The sequence below is a fragment of the Labeo rohita genome, chromosome 6 (genome assembly GCF_022985175.1).
Source record: "Labeo rohita strain BAU-BD-2019 chromosome 6, IGBB_LRoh.1.0, whole genome shotgun sequence".
Lineage (NCBI taxonomy): Eukaryota > Metazoa > Chordata > Actinopteri > Cypriniformes > Cyprinidae > Labeo > Labeo rohita.
In genome coordinates this window covers 3363016-3381791 of record NC_066874.1, presented here as the reverse complement: position 1 = coordinate 3381791, position 18776 = coordinate 3363016, and the positions used below count along the sequence as shown (strand labels likewise).

The window sequence follows — 18776 nt, the reverse complement described above, 5'->3', positions numbered from 1 at the left end:
TATAGAAAAATATAAAATATAGAAATGCTAATATAAATGCAAATGCTAAAATAAAATTAGATATGAAACACTAAAATCAGTTTCTGTTCACTAAATGATGCTATTAAAGTATTTATGCTTTTAAGAATTTACTATAATGTTCAAATATCTGAATGTAAAAATAAGTGAACTGTGTAAAATATCCAAAATCAGCCAAAACACATAAATGAAGAAAATCTCTACCAATATATTCTGCATCCTTAATTCCTAATTGCACTTGAATAAAGTTAGTGATTTCAATAAACAGGACTACTGAAAGTGAAGTTCACAGGTTCAGTATCAATTTTTATTTGTCAAATTCAACAGAACCTAACATTGTCATCTCTTTACAAACATAAAGCCCTTACAAAACTCCAATGTACGCAAACCTGTCCCCAACAAACCCCTTTTAAAAAACACAGCTCAGATCGGACAGAAAAACAATTACGCAACCATTTTCACTAAATGTCGGGATATGGGCAAGAAAATGAAAACGAACATCAGATAAAAGCAGGACAAATAACCGATTTGATTGAAACGAATTAGGACTTTGTGGTCCGTATCAGTCATTAAAAAAAAAATATTCCAGGCGTTCAGGAGAAGAGCATATCTGCTTCACACGATGACTAAAATATGTCTCTTTGTATCGACTGTTGTACAGCAAGTCATCGATGGGAAAAAGAAAACAAAAAATGAAGTGGTACATGCAGTCTCTCAATCAGTGTCACTGGAAGAGGAGTCCTTTTTCTTTGCATCTTTGCTTGGACTTTTAGATTTGTCCTTCGCCCTCTCTTTTGATTTCGGACTCTCGCTTCTTTTTCTTTTCTTCTGTTTATCAGCATCGCTCTCAGAGTCGCTGCTTCTGCTGTCACTCTTTTCTCTCCTCTTCCTGCCACTCTGTCGATCATCTCGCTCTCGGCTTCTCTGTCTCTGGGAGGATCGTTCTTTGGAGCTCCTGTCTCGTCCCCTGGTCTCTTTGCTCTTTGACTCCTCTGTGCTCTTCCTCTTGTTTCTGTCTTCTGCGTCTCTTCCGCGGTCCCGTCTGTCTCGATCTCTGCTTCTCGACCGGCGAGATGATCTTCTGTCTCGGCTGCTGCTGTGGCGTCTGTCACGTCCTCTGTCGCGTGATTGGCCACGCTTGTCGCGGCCTCGGGACCGGGACCTCCGAGACGCATCGCGGCCCTTTTCTCTGCTTCTTGACCGGTCACGTCGCTGCTCTCCATTCTTCTTCTTTTCCACCTCCTTCGACTTTTCCTTCTCATCTCCTTCTGGATGTTTGCTCCGTTCTTTGCTTCTGTCTTTTTGCTCGCCCTCCTTCTCTCGCTCTTTTGCATCTTTTTCTTTCCTGTCCTTGCTGCTTGAGCGTCCCCGTTTGTCGTCCGCTTTACTGTGCTTTTCCTTCTCTCTTTTCTTTTCTTTGCTCTTGCTTCGGCTGCGAGCTTTCTTCTTTTCTGCATCGGCATCTGTCTTTTTCCGTGCGTCCCTATCTCTGCTTTTAGAGCGATGTTTGTCCCTCTTCCTGTCTCTTCCTCTGGAGGGACTGCGTGATTTGTCACGCTTTGCATCTCTCTTTTCTCGTTCCGAGTTCTTTTTTGCTGCTTCTTGCCCTGCAGCTTTGTTCTCGCCGGCTGGTTCAGTGGCTTCTGTCTTTTCCTCTGACATATCTCCTCTGGGAAAAAAAACATATGAAATATTTATTGTCATGTAAGACTAATAAATTTAATATTTATTTAGTAAATTATATAATACAGATAATCCTTGAGTGCAAGTAATGTTTTGGAACAGCACAAGGGAAAGTAAACAAAAAGTCAAGTTAATGAACTCTTCACTGCATGAATCCTGGATGCAGTATTTGCATGCACTATAAAATTAGACATACTTGTCCCCTTTGATCCATCGTTCCTGGGTGGCGGCTGTATTGGCTTTAGCTTTCTGTGTCCTTTGCATTTCCTGCCTCCAGTGTGGAGGTGTCTCACTGCGGCGAAATCGATCCCATGATCGTGAGCGAGATCGAGATGGTGTCCGGTAGCGCTACAGAAAGTAAATAAATAAAAATGAGCTTTTTGTGTTCACTAAAATCAAAATCAAATCATAAGTAAAACAAAACATGCATCATTCATGTCAAGTAACAGTTTTTTTTTTTGTAAGAAATTACTACTTATTTAATAATGATGTGTGAAATTGAACAAAAGGGATATCTATAATATAAAAAAAAAAAAAAAAAAGTTAAACTAATGTGCTGTCCTTTTGAACTTTCTATTAAATCAAAGAATCCTGAAAATAAATGCATCATGGTTTCCACAAATATATAAAGCAGCACAACTGATGTTCTTGAGTAGCAAATAAGAATATTAAAATGAATTCTGAAGTATCATGTGACACTGAAGACTGAAATAATGATGCTAAAAAATACAGCTTTGATCACAGCAATAAATTACATTTTAATATGTATTTAAATATAAAACAATTATTTTAAATTGTTAAAATGTTTCACAATTTTACTGTTTTAACTGCATTTTTTAATCAAATAAATGCAGCCTTGGTGAGCACAAGAGACGTCTTTCGAAAATCTTACCGACCACAGACTTTGAGTGAATTGTAAAGCAAACTATATTTATTCTCTCACCCGCGGTCCTCTTCCTTTAATTCTGCGTCCTGATCTGGTCATCACCAGTCTTGTGCGGTTTGGCCTAGAGTTTGCCATGGGTCTGGAACAAAATTAAAAAAAAATAAAAAATAAAAATCACACAATATAAATATTAATCCATGGGTGTACAACAAATAAACCTCCACAGCATTACTGGATGAAGTATTAAAATCTCACATCCTACCTGTCCCTTTCTCTCTCTCTCTCCCTGTCTCTTTCTCTTTGTCTGTCTTTCCCAGAGTCCTCCTTTTGCTTTTCTTTAACCTGCTCCTCTTCTTTAGCCTTCTGGGGGCTTCGCCTCATTAGGAAGCGGTTTTCTGGAATGGGCGGGACTTCCTCTGGGCGGATGGTTGACACTGGTTGGGGTTCAGCCTCTTCCTCATCAGACCTACAGAAAAAGACGTTAAAATTTTCTGTTCGCAAGTCCTTGTGGACAGAAGGTGAAAACAGCACTGAATGCAAATAATAATAATCAAATAAACCATAGAAAAATTGTGGTTATGTAGCATATAAAAATAAACTGGCATTATAATATTTTAAGTGAAAAGAAAACCCATATCGTGTTGCTGACGTCACAAGTTGTGCATCCAAACAAACTCTAAAGAACTCTAGTGCAAATTTGCAAACAATTTTGTAAAAACTAGTCAAATTAGCCAGATGCCCTTATCCTTACAAACCGTGAGTAATACTAGACTAAGGTAAATGAAAATACAACCCAGTCCACATTCAAATTCACTTTCAGCAAGGCCAAAAATGGTTTCTATGAAGTTACAAAAACATAAATGACAGAATCACCCCCCAAAACACATGGAATGTAAATACTTTAAACTTTGAAGCATTTCATATTAGTGCTGTTAAAGGGTGAAAGACTCATAAATGTGTAAATGATGCTTGTACCCTTTCTTGTCTTTCTTCTTGTGTTTCTGTTCTTTCTTTTTCTTGTGTTCCTTCTTATGTTTCTTCCGTCGTTTCTTCTCCTTCTCTGATTCCTCTGAGTCTGAGGAGCTGTCTGAGGAAGAGTCGTCGTCACTCTCGCTGGATGACTGATGCTTCTTCTTTTCTTTCTTTGCTGAATGAAGTTGAAGCAATATTTTAAAACACATTATCATTTGTCTGGAAAAAATGTGTCCGTACAGTTGAACCAAGATTACATTTTTGTTAATAAAAGTTTAGAAGAACTGATCTAAAACATTCATGATTGCATTAAAGTCAAGTCTAGACACAAGTAACCTTAGTGACAAATAAATATTGATATCCATATTGATAAACACTTGACTGTTTCAAAACAATTGAAGTTAATTAATAAGCGAGTACAATCAAGGCACAAGTTCATTTGTCAACTCTTAATGAACTGACTGGCTCTAAATGGAATACTTGTGTATAAAATATATAATGAATGAGATGGAAAAACAGTGACTACATCTAAAACCTTTGGATGGCACAATGTTTTATGCTTTCATTCAATAACCACTACTAATAAACTGCACCATGATAACTGCATTATGATAATTGCATACACACACATTAATGTAATAAAACAAACAAAAAAATGGAATCCAGAAATATTACAAATAAAAAAATAAATAAAACATTTCATTTGAACAAAATACATTTTACTATTGAAATATATCTTAAGAAGAGTCCAGAAAAACTATAAATATGGGAGGGAAAAAAACGTCCAGAAAAATTCAAACAGAAAGTAAAACTGATTTTATAGGGTCAGCCTACTTAGGCCCTTACACAATAACGCAATAAAAATAAAGATAAAGGCTATAGCTGCGCTCACACCATGTCGTAATTACCATAATTCTGAGATGACAACACTTGCATTGCTCCAGAACTTGTAAGCTCAAAAGAGTTAAAACTTGGACCACATGACCTCCGCCTGATTCATTTAGGTGCTACTCACGTTCTATCTCCGAGTCTGATGACATGCACAGCTCAGAGTAGAACATCACATGTTGTCATCTCTGATTTATGGTAATTACATCATGGTGTGATCGCAGCTTAATAACGTAAAACCAGCATTTATAACACTTTAGGCCTTAAACAAGAGAAAATAAAATATGAAATATCACCTTTAGATTTTGGAACAAGCTCCCCACAGTTGAGCACTTTGACCTCTGCGTAGGGTCGGCTGTTGGTATCCGTCTTCTGACTCTCGATCGTTCGGATCAGGTCCTGGCCGGAGATCACCTGACCAAACACCACATGAATTCTGAGGAAAAAGCAACAAGGCCTGTTAAACACTGCAGAAGGTATTTATGTTACCTAGCAGTTGGTACACGATGTTGTGCTGCACACTTACCCGTCCAAGTGAGGAGATGGTTTTGTAGTTCTATGGTCAGGGACACAAAACAGTGAGGCAGAATGTAAATATAAATCTAACGAACACAAAAACAATGATTAATGCACACCATAAATCGATCCGAGTCATTATCATTTGCAGTTCATAACTAGCTCAAGACCAAACCAACGCACTGAGGACATATACACATACATATAAACTATAATAAACTATAGTCGCAGATCAATGCCCCTTTTCCAAGAGAATGGTATAATCCAACAGGTCAGTAGAGGCGTCCCCTAAAAAAGCTAGTATGCTGGACTCACATGAAGAACTGTGAGCCATTGGTGTCTTTCCCTCTGTTTGCCATTGAGAGCAGGAACTCCTTGGTATGTTTCATTGAGAAGCTCTCATCTAGACAATAAAATGACAGAATATTGAAATCACTGTTGTTATTGACAAAGTTTATATACTGCTTAAATACAACTGAAGCATATGGTAACAAACTTTTAGTTGCTATAGGTTAGTTCAGTTAAAGTTATAAAATTATTAAAACAAAAATGGAAGCTAAATAGAAATAGTACGGATTGAAATCTAAAATCTGTTTTATGCTGACCCATTTTAACCATTTTAATTTATTGATTTATGAACCTGGTCAATCAAGTCAATGAAGAATAAATTTAACAAAATGACTTTAAAATTTCACTTCATTCTGGAACTGTCAATCAAAAAATAGCTGCAATTTTTTATTTGCACGTTTATGAAGTGGAAAAAAGACACCCACCTTCAAAGAAACCCCCCGTATATAGATTCACCACCTCTGCCATTTCCTGTTAAGACAAACATTTCCGTCAAATGTCATCACACATAGGATAAACATGATTAAAAAACCCAAAAGACAGCAGTACCTTCACTGAAGTCTCCTCCTTGTATCATAAAATCCTTTACTATCCTGTGGAACAGACTTCCTTTGTAGTGCAAAGGTTTCTGGGTAGTCTTGCCAATTCCTTTCTCACCTGGAGACAGAGATTGTAGAAAAACCAAACGATATATAAACACAGACCTGGAAGACATCTCTCACAAGACAGCGATTTTACAGCATTAAAGTTTTGAATCTAATTAGATACATTGTTGAAACGATAGTTCCTCTGACTAAGAAGAAAATATAAACGATCCCTTAAGTAATTACAAATAAATTATATATAGCAAATTATAAAACATAAATAGAGTTACCAAAAGAGATATTCTAAATAATAAACATAGATATGTAAAATTAATTCATAAGAAAATCAAAAGAAAAATATATATAAATTTTTGACACCTGTGCACAGGCAGCGGAAGTTTTCACATGTTTTGGGACACACATCAGAGAAAAGCTCTATGATCACTCGTCCCGCTGCAGAAAGGAAAATCAGAAGCAGAAAATGATCATACAGAAAATACATCCCACATTTTCAGTTACTGAAGAGCAGTTGTGCACTTAGTCTTACCTGGCACATTACCGATGCCAATGTCAAAGAAGCAGCGAGGACGCTGCGCCTTCACCCCCATCGCACTGCAAGCACAAAACACAACTAGTCCAGCAACTCATCTGTGCTTACAGACCTAATAATACACTGAAACAGAAACCTGTTTCACTAGTGTAACAAGACTAATACAGAAACTAACAGACTCCATAATGGACAAAATCTTTCCGTTTTGTTGTGAAAGATGTTTGACAGATTTGAAAAAATTCACCATGGAGAACATTAGTATTTCATATTGCTTACTTAGCACAAGACTCTGTCCCTCATGTCAATAGTTCTCATGCCTAACTCTTATTGAGCCTGAATGTCAGTCTCGGCACTTTCACTATCTACAAAATAACACAAACGGCCATGAACATGTCTAATATGTCTCTGCGACTTATGCTACCTTTGAGATCGATGGCTTTAAAATAAAACGACATTAAAATGTTTATTCTTCGAGATGCTGCACACGTGAAACCACCAACAGCAGCAGCAGCACACCTCGTGTATCCCAGTTCGTTTAAACTGAATATTTATCTAACTAGCTTTAAGATACGGTCTAATTAGTTCTATTTGTTTATACCAGCTCTAAAATCGCAACGTTTCGCCTTATAAAGATTGAATGACTAGCATGCTAACTCGCTACATGCGTTCATTACTGAGTGTATTAAGATTTCCATTTCGATTTACTTTTTGTACAAATCATATTGAACCGTAATGTGCATATCTTTGACAGGAAGTATAACTTACATGTTTGATCCAAGTTAAACAAATTCTACTAAAATGAAGAGAACAGTAACAACATGGACTGTCGTTCTCGTGCCCTCAGCGCGCAGGTCTATAAAAGATGGCGCCGTGACGACCAGCGGTGCATTCTGGGTAAAAACATAAACCGCCTGAACTAGAGGCTACGGAAACTTAAAGAGGACAAAAATCAAATGTGATTAGTACGGTGACCGGGAGGGGACACCTTCGGTTCACTTAAGTTTGTCGTGGCCATGTCATATCAACTCGTGGCCACGAGATCATTTTGTCGCGGTAACGACATCCTTATGTCGTTTATGCGCGATGTATTCGAAAGAAGTTTATCATTAATAAATATTACCCAAAGTACATCGAATAAAATAGGCCTACAAGATATTTTTATCCAACCTTCTATTAACCGATCGTTTTTTCAGTATTATTATTATTATTAGCCTATTATTTTATTTTCGTTTATGTTCCATCTCTTTACTTAACGTTCTATATGTAAATACTGTAAATGCTCGACATATGTTATATGACTGGGATTTTTACTGGAATGCAGTTTAAAGGTTGAATTATATTTTATTTTGTTTCGTCTAATTATTAGACTAGTGTTTTACTGAGGAATGAATCATTCACGTAGTTTAATTTGTAAATGAAAACACACTCATTTATCATCGCACACGGGCATAAATACAATCATAAAGTCAAAACTTTATTGGCATAATTGTCATTAATAAAATTAGCCCTAACCAGTTATTAAAATAATAATAGCCTAACCATAATAATAAGAATAGGCTAATAATAGATTATAAGTGACTTATAAGTGGCTATATTTTTATATTTATTGTGTATGGCTTTGCCTAACGTTCTGTATGCCCTATATGCTAGTATTTGCTATATACAGACAACATTCGCGTAGACAGCATCGCATAATATTATAATTTAATATTGTATTAATTCCTATAATAATTAATATAATAATTCCTTAATTCAAAATAAAATGGTAATAAATGTATCTCTGATAATCCCGGGTTACTATGGTCACGCAGGTTTGTTTACTTATTAAACTCGTGGCCACAAGAAGCTCGTGTCGTTTCCTCAACATAATAAGACGTGGCCACGAGAAATGGATGTCGTTCCCTCATCATAGCATCTCGTGGCCACGACATAAGGATGTCGTTACCGCGACAAAATGATCTCGTGGCCACGACATAATATGACGTTCCCACGAGTTGATATGTCGTGGTCACGACAAACTTAAGTGAACCGACGGTGTCCCCTCCCGGTTACCGAAGATTTGAAATTCAGCCTACATCCCAATGTGCACACTATCCATCCTAAATTCTATGTGACAAAAGTAATTTTTAGTACTATTTAGGGCAGATGGGGTGGATAGTACGCACATTGGGACTTCGTTTGAGTTTCATTATAGAGTTCAGTGGTTTCAACATACATTATTTATAAATGAAATCTGTGTACGTTGTTAAAGTTTGTTTACTTACTCTCATTTATCTGTTTTGTTCTCAGTAAGATTGGTGTTAAACATTAATGTCACTGAATTATTATCATTATTATTATTATTATTAAATTCTTATTTATTAAGTAAAAAAAGTGGAGTTTACGAGCGCAAAGCAAATGTCATTAAAAATAGCTTGCGAAAATTTAATTAAAAACATAAATGTGTAGTATTTAACGAAAATAAACACCATATTCAAAAGTTTTCTAAGTATTGGCGGTTTTTAGCATTTAGCTGCGTCTCACGTCATGACGAATTTTAGTTCGAACGCGATTAATCGGTATCCATGGCAACGTTCTGTTGATGTTTCCATAAACCTGACTTGCGACGATTATTGAGTTGATAGTTGAGTTAATCGATTGATCGTTGACTTTCACGATTGTGATTGTTTAGATCAGTTTCATTTCGTGTGGTGAAATCTGAACACTAAAACGGTGTCATCATGCCTTGTGTTCATTATAAGTTTCGAAGTAAACTCAGTCATGACACCATCGCGTTTGAAGGCCTTCACATCACTCTGAGAGAGTTAAAACGACAAATTATGAGGCGGGAGAGACTGAAGCTCTGTGACCTGCAGGTCAACAGCGCACAAACCAATGAAGGTGAGTTCAGCTCCACATCACACTAAACTAAATATATAGAATACAAACGAATGAATGTGAGTGAAACTAATGGTTTTATTGGTGTTTTTGCTGTCAGAATACACTGATGATGAAGCGCTCATTCCCAACAACACGTCCGTCATCGTCAGACGAATCCCTGCTTTTGGGATGAAATCCACAAACAAAAGATTTGTCAAGTAATTCATGTGAAATTAACACAACTTATATTATTTAGATATAATATGAGGAATTATCAGTCTGTCATTATTGTTTTTAGTAATTTGAACTCTTTGCTGTTTGGTTTTGCAGTTATCGGCCTGAACCATCATGTGGATCTTCACAAACAGTATGTAGAAAAGAGTTTGCATTGGTCTTCGTGTTTAATAGCTCTATTTGGTAAGGTTTTTCATCTAATATTCGATTCATATGGTTATTTTTCTACACTAAAATATGGAACATCGTCAGCTAGCTACTCCAGTATATTATAAATAAAACATAAACATTATGTTGTATAATGTTACACTCTTTTTGATCAAACTGTCAGGAAAAGCCACTTGCTTGTTGCGAATCGATGGTAAGTCCAATTAAATTATATTCTCTATGCGCTATTGTACCATTTTTATTTACGTTTCTGTATGAACAAACCACATTTTCTGTATAATAACAACGCAACGTTATACAATAAAACTATTATAAATTCCTTAACGTTCAAGGCCCAGCGTGTTTATTTTGATTGAGTTTCTGTAGATGAGCATCTCATTTATGTCTCATTCATCTCTAAACTCTAGACAGACTGACCTCACTATTGTCATAAATTAGTCTTGTGTCTTGTCACAGAGGTAAAACTTCTCGTGTTCGTGTTTATTTCAGCAGGAGGTTGGTGATTCTTCACCAGTTTCACTGGTTCAGCTTCTGAAGGTATTGAAATAAATGAGAAATACACTCTGCTGCACTATAATGAACTTCTGTGATTGCATATGAAGTGTCATAATAAAGACAAAAGTGCTGAATATCAAAACACAATGTACAGTTGCTTAAGCAGAAATCCCACAATGACACACAAGCAGCTTTGTTCAGAAGGTTTAAGTGTTTTAGTGATAAACATTAAAATATGCAAATGTCTGTAAAACAGACTGAGAATCTAGCTGAGGCAAATGCATCAGAGGAGAACAAACTCAAAGCTGTGATGTTCCAGTCCAGTCTGTGCTATTACTCCAGCAGGTGAGTGCTCAGACATTGACAGGCTCTAAATTTGTGGTATATGAGAGATGCTTATGATTCTGATATTCATCAGTGATGCGATGAAGCTGGTCGGACTGCTTCCTCCAAACTACATTTGTTTCCGCTGTGGGATTCCTGGACATCACATTAAAAACTGCCCGACCAATGGGGTAACTGGGCTTTGAGAGATCACAGCTCCTGTTCCCCGTTAGTCTGAGTTTGCTCAGAGTTTAAATGTCACTTATGAATTCACAGGACAGGCGTTTTGCTTCTTGTAAACGCATACGGAAATGCGCAGGGATTCCTCGTAGTTTCCTGGTGGAGGTGGATGATCCGGACAGAAAGGGAGTCATGATGGACCGCAGTGGAAAATACGTCATTCCCATTATAGATGCGTGAGTTTACTCTGCTTGGTCTTGCGTGTTTGTCAAAGTCTTGTTGTGTTTGAATCATGTTGTGTTTGATCTGTTCAGTGAGGCCTATGTGACTAGAAAGAAAGAGAAGCTGTCTTTCTCACCCCAGGATGAGCATTCATCCTCATTTTCAACCTCATCCGATCCGGTTCCTGCCGTGCTGCTGTGTCTGATCTGTAAGGATCTGCTGACTGATGCTGTGATGATTCCCTGCTGCAGGAGCAGCTACTGTGATAAATGTGAGTATTTGTTCAAGCAAACGTGAGTCAGAAACAAACAAGCTGTTTTTGATAATCTTCTGGTCTCAGGTATCAGAACGTGTTTGCTGGAGTCTGACAGACACGTTTGTCCAACCTGCAGTCAGTCAGATGTTTCTCTTGACGCCTTGACTGCAAACACTGTTTTGCATCAAGTAAGACCTTAAACACTGTTTCTTCATGTAGTTCATCTTCATCTTCAGAACTATTTTATGCTTCCTTCTCACACAGGAGGTGAACCATTTTAGGAATGAACCCAGATCTTTACATCCAAACCACAGCCGTCAGTCTCGGTCACCCATCCCAGAATCCTCAACAAAGAGGCGTCGGGATGTGGGAGACAATCGTTCCCGCTCCAGATCTCCTCTAAACAGATATACAGACCAGAAGAGACCACGTTACTGAAAGACAGACTTTCAGTCCTGCATTGGCTCCAAGCTCTCCAAGAAACACAAGCAGCAGTTATATATGTATATATATATTTAATTAGCTATATTTTATATTAGCTTGATATTTTAGAAACATTTAAAAATAAATATGAATGTATATATTGTATATATTTTATGAATTTAATAAAGGTTATATAAACTATATCAAATAGTGGTATATTTATTAATATATATACAGCGCTGCTTGAAAGTTTCTGAACCCTTTAGAATTTTCTACATTTTTGCATAAATATAACATAAAACATCATCAGATTTTCACACAAGTCCTGAAAGTTGACAAAGAAAACCAAAAATATACTTTGTCATTTATTTACTGAGATTCAGTGTTAAATATTTGCGAGTTGCAAAAGTATGTGAATCTTTGCTTTCAGTATCTGGTGTGACCCCTTTTTAAAGCAATAACCGGAAGTTCACAGATGGAATAATGTTCTTATGCTGGAATGAAGCCTTTTTCTTTCTCCAAACACAACACTTCTCACTTAGACCCACAAAGTTTTATTTTGGTCTCATCCGCCCTCTGACTTGTCCACATGATCTTTAACAAACTGCAGACCGACAGCAGTGTTTTTTTTTTTTTTTTTTTTTATGGAGAGTTGTGGCTTTCTCCTTGCCATTCATACCATGGTTGTTTAGTGTTCTCCTGATGATGGACTCACCAACATTTATATTAACTAATGTGAGAAAGGCCTTTATATTCTCAATAGTTACCCTGAGGTCCTTCGTAACCTTGTAAACTATCATAAGTCTTGCTTTGGAGTGATCTTTGTTGGTCTTGAATTTCTTGTTTATTTGTAAACAATCTGTCTGACTGGATTTGCGGGGTCCAAACTCTTTAGAGATGGTTTTGTAACCTTTTCTAGCCTGATGAGCAACAACAGTTTTTTTTTTTTCTCAGAGAGGTTCTCAGAGATCTACTTTGTTCATGCCATGATTCACTTCGAAAAGCATGCTCAGACTTTAATAAATTCCTGTCCTTTAATTAAAACATTGCATACACTGGCACCTGATATTCATCCTATTGATTGATAACACATGGACTTTAAATGGACTTTAATTTCACATTAAAATTAACTTCTAATCCTAGAGATTCACATACTTTTACAGTTCACAAATATTTAACACTGGACCATTTTTTCAATAAATAAATGACAACCTATATATTTTCCATCTCATTCGTTTGATTGGGTTCTCTTTGTCAACTTTCAGGACTTGCGTGGAAATCTGATTAACTTTTTGTTCATATTTATGCAGAAATATAGAAAATTCTAAAGGGTTCACAAACATTTAGGCAGCACTGTGTGTGTGCATATATATATATATATATTCATATAATACTAACATGTTGCAGTTGTTGCAGTTAAAACAAAGTAACTAGCGGGTCCTAGCTACAGTAAATATAGGGCTTTGTTTTGTAATCATCAGAGAAGCTAAGCATCAGTCTGCTAAAAAACACAACAAGTTAGTACAGTTTAAAAATGTTTATTTTACAAAAAAAAAAAAAAAAAAAAATGCACATACATATAGTAACTTAGTATTTTTGAAGTAGAGAACTAGAGTTTATTTTTATTACAGTATAATAACATTACAGAAATGCGCCTGTTCATGCTTACATTGTTCTGTCAATCTGTCATGGCATTATATGAGAAATGGCTCATGTTTACACACATACAGTACACACACCCTTCACGTTTGTCTAAAATGTAAAAGAAAAACACTTTAGGGAACCCAAAAGCTTTTTATTTGCACTTTTATGAAAAGGGTTTAGTTCCCTTGGCTCCTCATTTTAGACTAGATATGAATGACTACAGACAGCTGTGTTCTGAGGTCAAAGGTCACACTTGGGGTTTGATTTAGAGTTTGGGCATCCTGGCAGCATTCAGACGCATACCAACGCAGGAAGAGCCGGAAGCGTAGCGCATTTCTCTCAGCATCCCGCTCCATGACTTTTTGTCATCTTCATACCTGTGAAAGAAAACAGGTCAGTGCATAAATTGGCATTCAGTTCTATGCTGGACCTATTCCAGTGCTTCTTCTTAGAACTTGATTAATTAATTGATCTGTTGAGCTGGACACAGAATCAGTATGACTTACTGCCAAACGTCAGTGATCTCGGAGGGTCCGATGTTTTTGTCCTCCAGCTCTACGATAGCAAAGCCACCAATTGCAAAAAGGTTTCCTCCGCTGCTCACGAGATTCACAGAGCTGCGCTCCTGAGGGAACTCTGTGAATGCGTCCCACCTAGGAGCAAATCATATTAATGTAATACAGTGTATTTAATTTTTACATGCAGAAGCAGTGAATGACAGAAAAGATGGCTAAGCACAGGAAGACAACATCTAGAACTATAAATCTCTGTACACATACAATATTATTGTTTCATATCACAAGCAAACCTGGAACCTGCATAGTGTTTGTGATTGTGGACCACAAAACCAGTCATAAGGGTCAATTCTTTGAAAATTAGATTTATACATCATCTGAAAGTTGAATAAATAAGCTTTCCATTGATGTATGGTTTGTTAGGATAGGCATGAGATTTGGCTGAGATCTGAAAATCTGGAATCTGAGGGTGCAAAAAAATCAAAATACTGAGAAAATCACCTTTAAAGTTGTCCAAATGAAGTTCTTAGCAGTGCATATTACTAAACAAAAAAGTTTTGATGTATTTATGGTTGGAAATGTACAAAATATCTTCATGTAACATGATCTTTACTTAATATCCTAATGATTTTTGGCATAAATGAAAAATTTATAGTTTTTACCCATACAATTTATTGTTGGCTACTGCTACAAATATATCCATGCTACTTCTAACTGGCTTTGTGGTCGAGGGTCACATTTCTTTTGATTGCTAGTTGTTATTGTTAGCTAAAACTACAACTATTAAACTGTCATTATTTGAAATAAAGCTGAAATAAAATAAAATATTACATGAAACACTTAAGAAAATAGAATTAGAAATGTTACCTTGACATCTAACTGAAATAAAATAAGTTAAAGTACTAAAATTACTAGAATTGAAATAAAAATAAATGGACATGCACATTACAAAATACTAAACATTAAACTAAAATCAGATTAAAATATTTATAAATACTTTAATAATATATAAATAACACGGGTGAGGAATCATACTTGTTTGTTCCAAAATCGTAGGCTTCAGATAAAGCTGTGAGTCCGTCTTCATTCACTCCCCCAGCTACGATGATTTTTCCCTTATGAACTACGGCACCAAACATCGCTCTGGGCGTCTTCATAGCAGCCAGTTCTCTCCATTCTGATTGCTTGTGGTTGTACACGAACATTTTATTGAGAGCTTTGCTGTGAGAAAAGAGATTTATTTACTTTCAGAATTTTAAATTTCAAACATGCAGAGCTATAGGTGCAACACACGGGCAGAAACAGTGCACAGTTCAGCAAACTTACTTTAATTTTTACTAGTTCTTTAGGTGTTTAGTAATAATATTATTAGCTTTTTATGGAATGAAGAGCACTTTTAAGTTTCAACAAGCTGAAAAGATAAAATCGTCATTGGTTCTTCATGATCAGAGCACAAGTGTCACATAAGATTGTTGAGGAACTTTGATGGATCACAGGCAGCTGCAAACTACACCATATGTTCCTGAGCACCACTGATCTCAGTTTCACACACACACACACACACACACACTTACTTGTCATCTGTCTTTCCTCCAATGCAGTATACCAGGTTGTTATGTGAGACGACTGAATGGCCGTGAATACGCAGAGGAAGTTTCTTGGTCTCGTGCCATTTCATCTTTCTGTAATGACATGATATACTATTGAAGCCACACAAGTGTGAAAAGCAGAATCAGCAGTTGCACAGACAAAGATTTTGAATTCATACTCAGTGTCGTAACACATGACGGAGTCGAGGGACTCGTTGGTCTGCAGGTCTTTGCCAGCGATGGCGAACAGCAGGTTTTCACTTTCGCCCAGACTGAACAGGCATCGAGGGCTGGGCATAGGTGGCATTGCCCTCCAATCAGCAGCAATACTGTCCAGCTGGATAAGACAGAAGAGTTTTAATATGACAAATAAGTATCATGATACTCATTAACATTAGCGTAGATATCTTTACCCTAATAATTAACAAATTCATTAATTTAGATTCATGTTCATTTACCCTGTTGAAAAAAACAGCATATGCTGGTTAGGTAGGTTTTGAAGCATGGATGCTGGTTTGAGCTGGTTTAAGTTGGTCCTTAGCTGGTACAAACCAGCTAAGAACCAGCTTAAACCAGCTCATGACCAGCTAAAGACCAGTTTAGACCAGCTCAAACCAGCATCCATGCTTCAAAACCTAACTCAACAGGATATAAACATAGGCTAATATTGTTTATGTTTACATAAATTGTGGCAAAATGTTACTACATTATCACCCAGCTCTTCATATAAAGTTAGATATATGTGACCCTGGACCACAAAACCAGTCTTAAGTCGCTGGGGTATATTTGTAGCAATATCCAAAAATACATTGTATGGGTCAAAATTATAGATTTTTTTTTTATGCCAAAAAACATTAGGAAATTAAGTAAAGATCATGTTCCATGGAGATATTTAGTAAAATTCCTACTGTAAATATATCCAAACTTCATTTTTAATTACTAATATGCATTGCTAAGAACTTCATTTGGTAACTTCAAAGGTGATTTTCTCAATATTTAGATTTTTTTGCACCATCAAATTCCATTTATTCAAATAGTTGTATCTCAGCCAAAGGTTTCAGATGATGTGTAAATCTCAATTTCAAAAAACTGACCCTTATGACTGGTTTTGTGGTCCAGTGTCACATATATGCATACATACAGTATTCTTGTGTAGTATATTTGCACATATACTACATAGCAAAACTGCTTATATTGCCACAGATTTTAAACTATATTATCATCCACCTCTAATCTGCTAAATTCATAAGATATTATTAATACTAACATCTTGATTTTCTGCAAAGCTCCTTTTTAACCATGTGTATTGTAAGTAGCACTCCATAAATAAAATTGGCCTGGTATACATAGCTAAGTCATATTTGTTTATAATACATTCATGTTAATTTGTACAACTTGAAATAATCAAAACGCATTAGTATATATGGAATTTAAAATAAACCTAAATCCTGTAAAAGTACTGATCATTGTTAGTTAATGTTATCCAGATTTAATAAATTACAACGTAAAGTGTTACTATTAAAGCAGCTCAATCAACCTAAAAAGTAACTAGGAAAATGATTCAAGTTTGCAGATTTTAGTTAATTCAGTTTAAAGACTCATGAAAAGACCAAAAAGATGAATCTCCATGCTAGTCCAGAGACCAGTTGCATAAACATATAGCCGCTATGTTAAGACTGTGTCTTAAGAACTAGTTTGACCAACTAGCAACTAGTCTAAGAAGTTTATGCAACTGGCCCCTGGTTTAGCTAGCTAGCATGGACCAGCATGATCATCTTGGAAAAGACCATGAAGGTCCCCATTGGTAAAGCTAGTTCAAGAAACCTAGGGCTGGTTTCACAGACAGGGCTTAGACTAAGCCAGGATTAGGCCATAGTTCAGTTTATAGTTCATAAACATGCCTTAGAAAAAACATTACAGGTGTGCATCTGGGCACTGACATATTTCAAGTTTCTTTCAGTTGAAACAACTCAGACTTTTGGTCTGGGACTAGGCTCAAACCATGTCTGTGAAACCAGGGGGTAGTGTGGTTACCATCACACCAGCATCCAGTATTTAAAGTTATTTTGTACCTGGTAGAAGTAGCACTGCAGTGGAGTCTCTTTGCTCTCTTCGTCGACAAACAGGCCACCGATGATAAAGAGCTGGTTCTTCTTGGTGCAGAGACTCACGTGGTTCTTCGGCACCTGCTCTGCCATGGCAGCCAAAAAGCACTCATTCTCGGCCACGTCGTACGCCACGGCGGCCGTGTCATTGATCATGAGGATCAGGTCTCGTCCGTACATCCCCAGTCTACGATTATCGTTCAAGTAACCCGGCAGGAGCTCCTCTTCCTCCTCTGCTCCAGCCTCTCCGTTCACTTCTCCTTCCTTCTTGTCTTTGGGTTTCTTCTCGGGGAGTTTTCCTCCGAAGGCATCTTTGACAACTTGCAGCTTCTTCAAGAGCTCTGGGTCAGCCTTGATGATGTCATCGGTCTCGACTTTCTCCCGGAAGTACTTCTCCGGGAGAAGTCGGAAGCGAATGCACTCGAACACTTCGCTCAGACTTTTGGCACGCTTGGCCTTGTCGCTGCGCACCCACTTCATCACCGACTCAAACACAACCTCCTCCTTCTCCACGTTCAACGTGTCTCCTCCAATCAGGGCTAAAAGCTCGTGAGGCGCCAGCTGAAGGAACTCCTCCTCGGCAGCCACGGTTTCAAAACGGTCGGCGATGAAATCGCGTGCCGCTATGGCGAGCCTGGGAACGCCGAGAACCAGGCCGAGCCTGAAGACGGCGAGACAATTAGACAGCGACAGCTTCTTCTGGAGGTAGTTCACACATACTGTAAACACTGAGGGAATCTGGAATCGGTTCGCCACTGCGAAGATCTCCTGAACGTTGTCGTCCGTCAAATCAATCTCTGCAGAATACAGATACTGGATGATCATATCCATGATGTTGGGATCAACGTCATCCAGAACAACTTCCTTGCCGCTTTCCTTCTCCTTGCCATCTTCGGAGAAGAAGAGCTCTCTGAAGTACGGACTACAGGCGGCCATGATCAGGCGGTGGCAGGGAAAGCTGCGGTCACCGATTTTCAAAGTGCAGTCCACGAACTTGTTCTCGTTCAGAAGTTCCTTCAGTCCATCCTGAAGCAAGGTGCTCTGGAACAGCCGCAGCTCCTCCTTTATGGCTTTAGGATCCATAATGTTTCAAGGGAGTTGAAGGATAAGAGAATAAAAAGGGGAGAAGGTGGCTGCAGGTCTGCTCGCCACACCGTCCGGGCTGGAAAAGGACAGAGGGCTGAAAAGATTCCCAGAGTGAAGGGTCTGTCATTTAATCCTGCCGTTCTAAATATAACCCGCCCGGCTCTTGTCCACCCCCACTGCCTCTGTCATCCCTCATTCGAAGAAGGAGATCCCAATGTGATGGCCAGCCTA

The 18776-nt window shown here is 37.5% G+C and overlaps 3 protein-coding genes across 3 annotated transcripts; 1 reads left to right on the top strand and 2 right to left on the bottom strand.

The window, feature by feature from the left end:
- Positions 1-298: 298 nt before the first annotated feature.
- Positions 299-7329, bottom strand: ppig (peptidylprolyl isomerase G (cyclophilin G)). The gene is given in 14 exon segments (XM_051113125.1): positions 299-1687; positions 1898-2049; positions 2645-2726; positions 2850-3053; positions 3563-3734; positions 4744-4883; positions 4974-5003; positions 5279-5366; positions 5737-5752; positions 5754-5782; positions 5861-5968; positions 6274-6348; positions 6443-6507; positions 7211-7329. Coding segments are annotated over 13 exon segments (2112 nt in total). The 5' UTR covers positions 6504-6507; positions 7211-7329; the 3' UTR covers positions 299-732.
- A 1836-nt stretch (positions 7330-9165) lies between these two features.
- LOC127167223 (E3 ubiquitin-protein ligase RBBP6) lies at positions 9166-10901 on the top strand. The gene is made up of 6 exons (XM_051113122.1): positions 9166-9325; positions 9423-9522; positions 9635-9671; positions 10202-10243; positions 10458-10546; positions 10802-10901. The coding sequence occupies exons 1-6, from the start codon at positions 9166-9168 to the stop codon at positions 10899-10901; spliced, it is 528 nt and encodes a 175-aa protein (XP_050969079.1).
- Positions 10902-13155: 2254 nt separating this feature from the next.
- On the bottom strand, positions 13156-18630 carry klhl41b (kelch-like family member 41b). The gene is made up of 6 exons (XM_051113555.1): positions 17427-18630; positions 15534-15691; positions 15340-15447; positions 14801-14986; positions 13757-13903; positions 13156-13627 (listed from the first exon to the last, which is right to left on the bottom strand). Exons 1-6 carry the CDS (start codon positions 18540-18542, stop codon positions 13516-13518), a joined length of 1827 nt encoding a protein of 608 aa, XP_050969512.1. The 5' UTR covers positions 18543-18630; the 3' UTR covers positions 13156-13515.
- Between the last annotated feature and the right edge of the window lie 146 nt (positions 18631-18776).

What these genes read in the sequence shown, in the direction of transcription:
- klhl41b (XM_051113555.1), bottom strand. Translation starts at nt 18,542, where the DNA reads ATGGATCCTAAAGCCATAAAGGAGGAGCTGCGGCTGTTCCAGAGCACC. An exon ending in TGCAGTGCTACTTCTACCAG is followed by an intron (nt 15,692 to 17,426) that starts GTACAAAATAAC and finishes TGTCTTATCCAG; the next exon opens with CTGGACAGTATTGCTGCTGA. An exon ending in TACGATTTTGGAACAAACAA is followed by an intron (nt 13,904 to 14,800) that starts GTATGATTCCTC and finishes ATTTGCTCCTAG; the next exon opens with GTGGGACGCATTCACAGAGT.
- LOC127167223 (XM_051113122.1), top strand. Translation starts at nt 9,166, where the DNA reads ATGCCTTGTGTTCATTATAAGTTTCGAAGTAAACTCAGTCATGACACC. An exon ending in CAGCGCACAAACCAATGAAG is followed by an intron (nt 9,326 to 9,422) that starts GTGAGTTCAGCT and finishes TTTTGCTGTCAG; the next exon opens with AATACACTGATGATGAAGCG. An exon ending in CATGTGGATCTTCACAAACA is followed by an intron (nt 9,672 to 10,201) that starts GTATGTAGAAAA and finishes TTTCAGCAGGAG; the next exon opens with GTTGGTGATTCTTCACCAGT.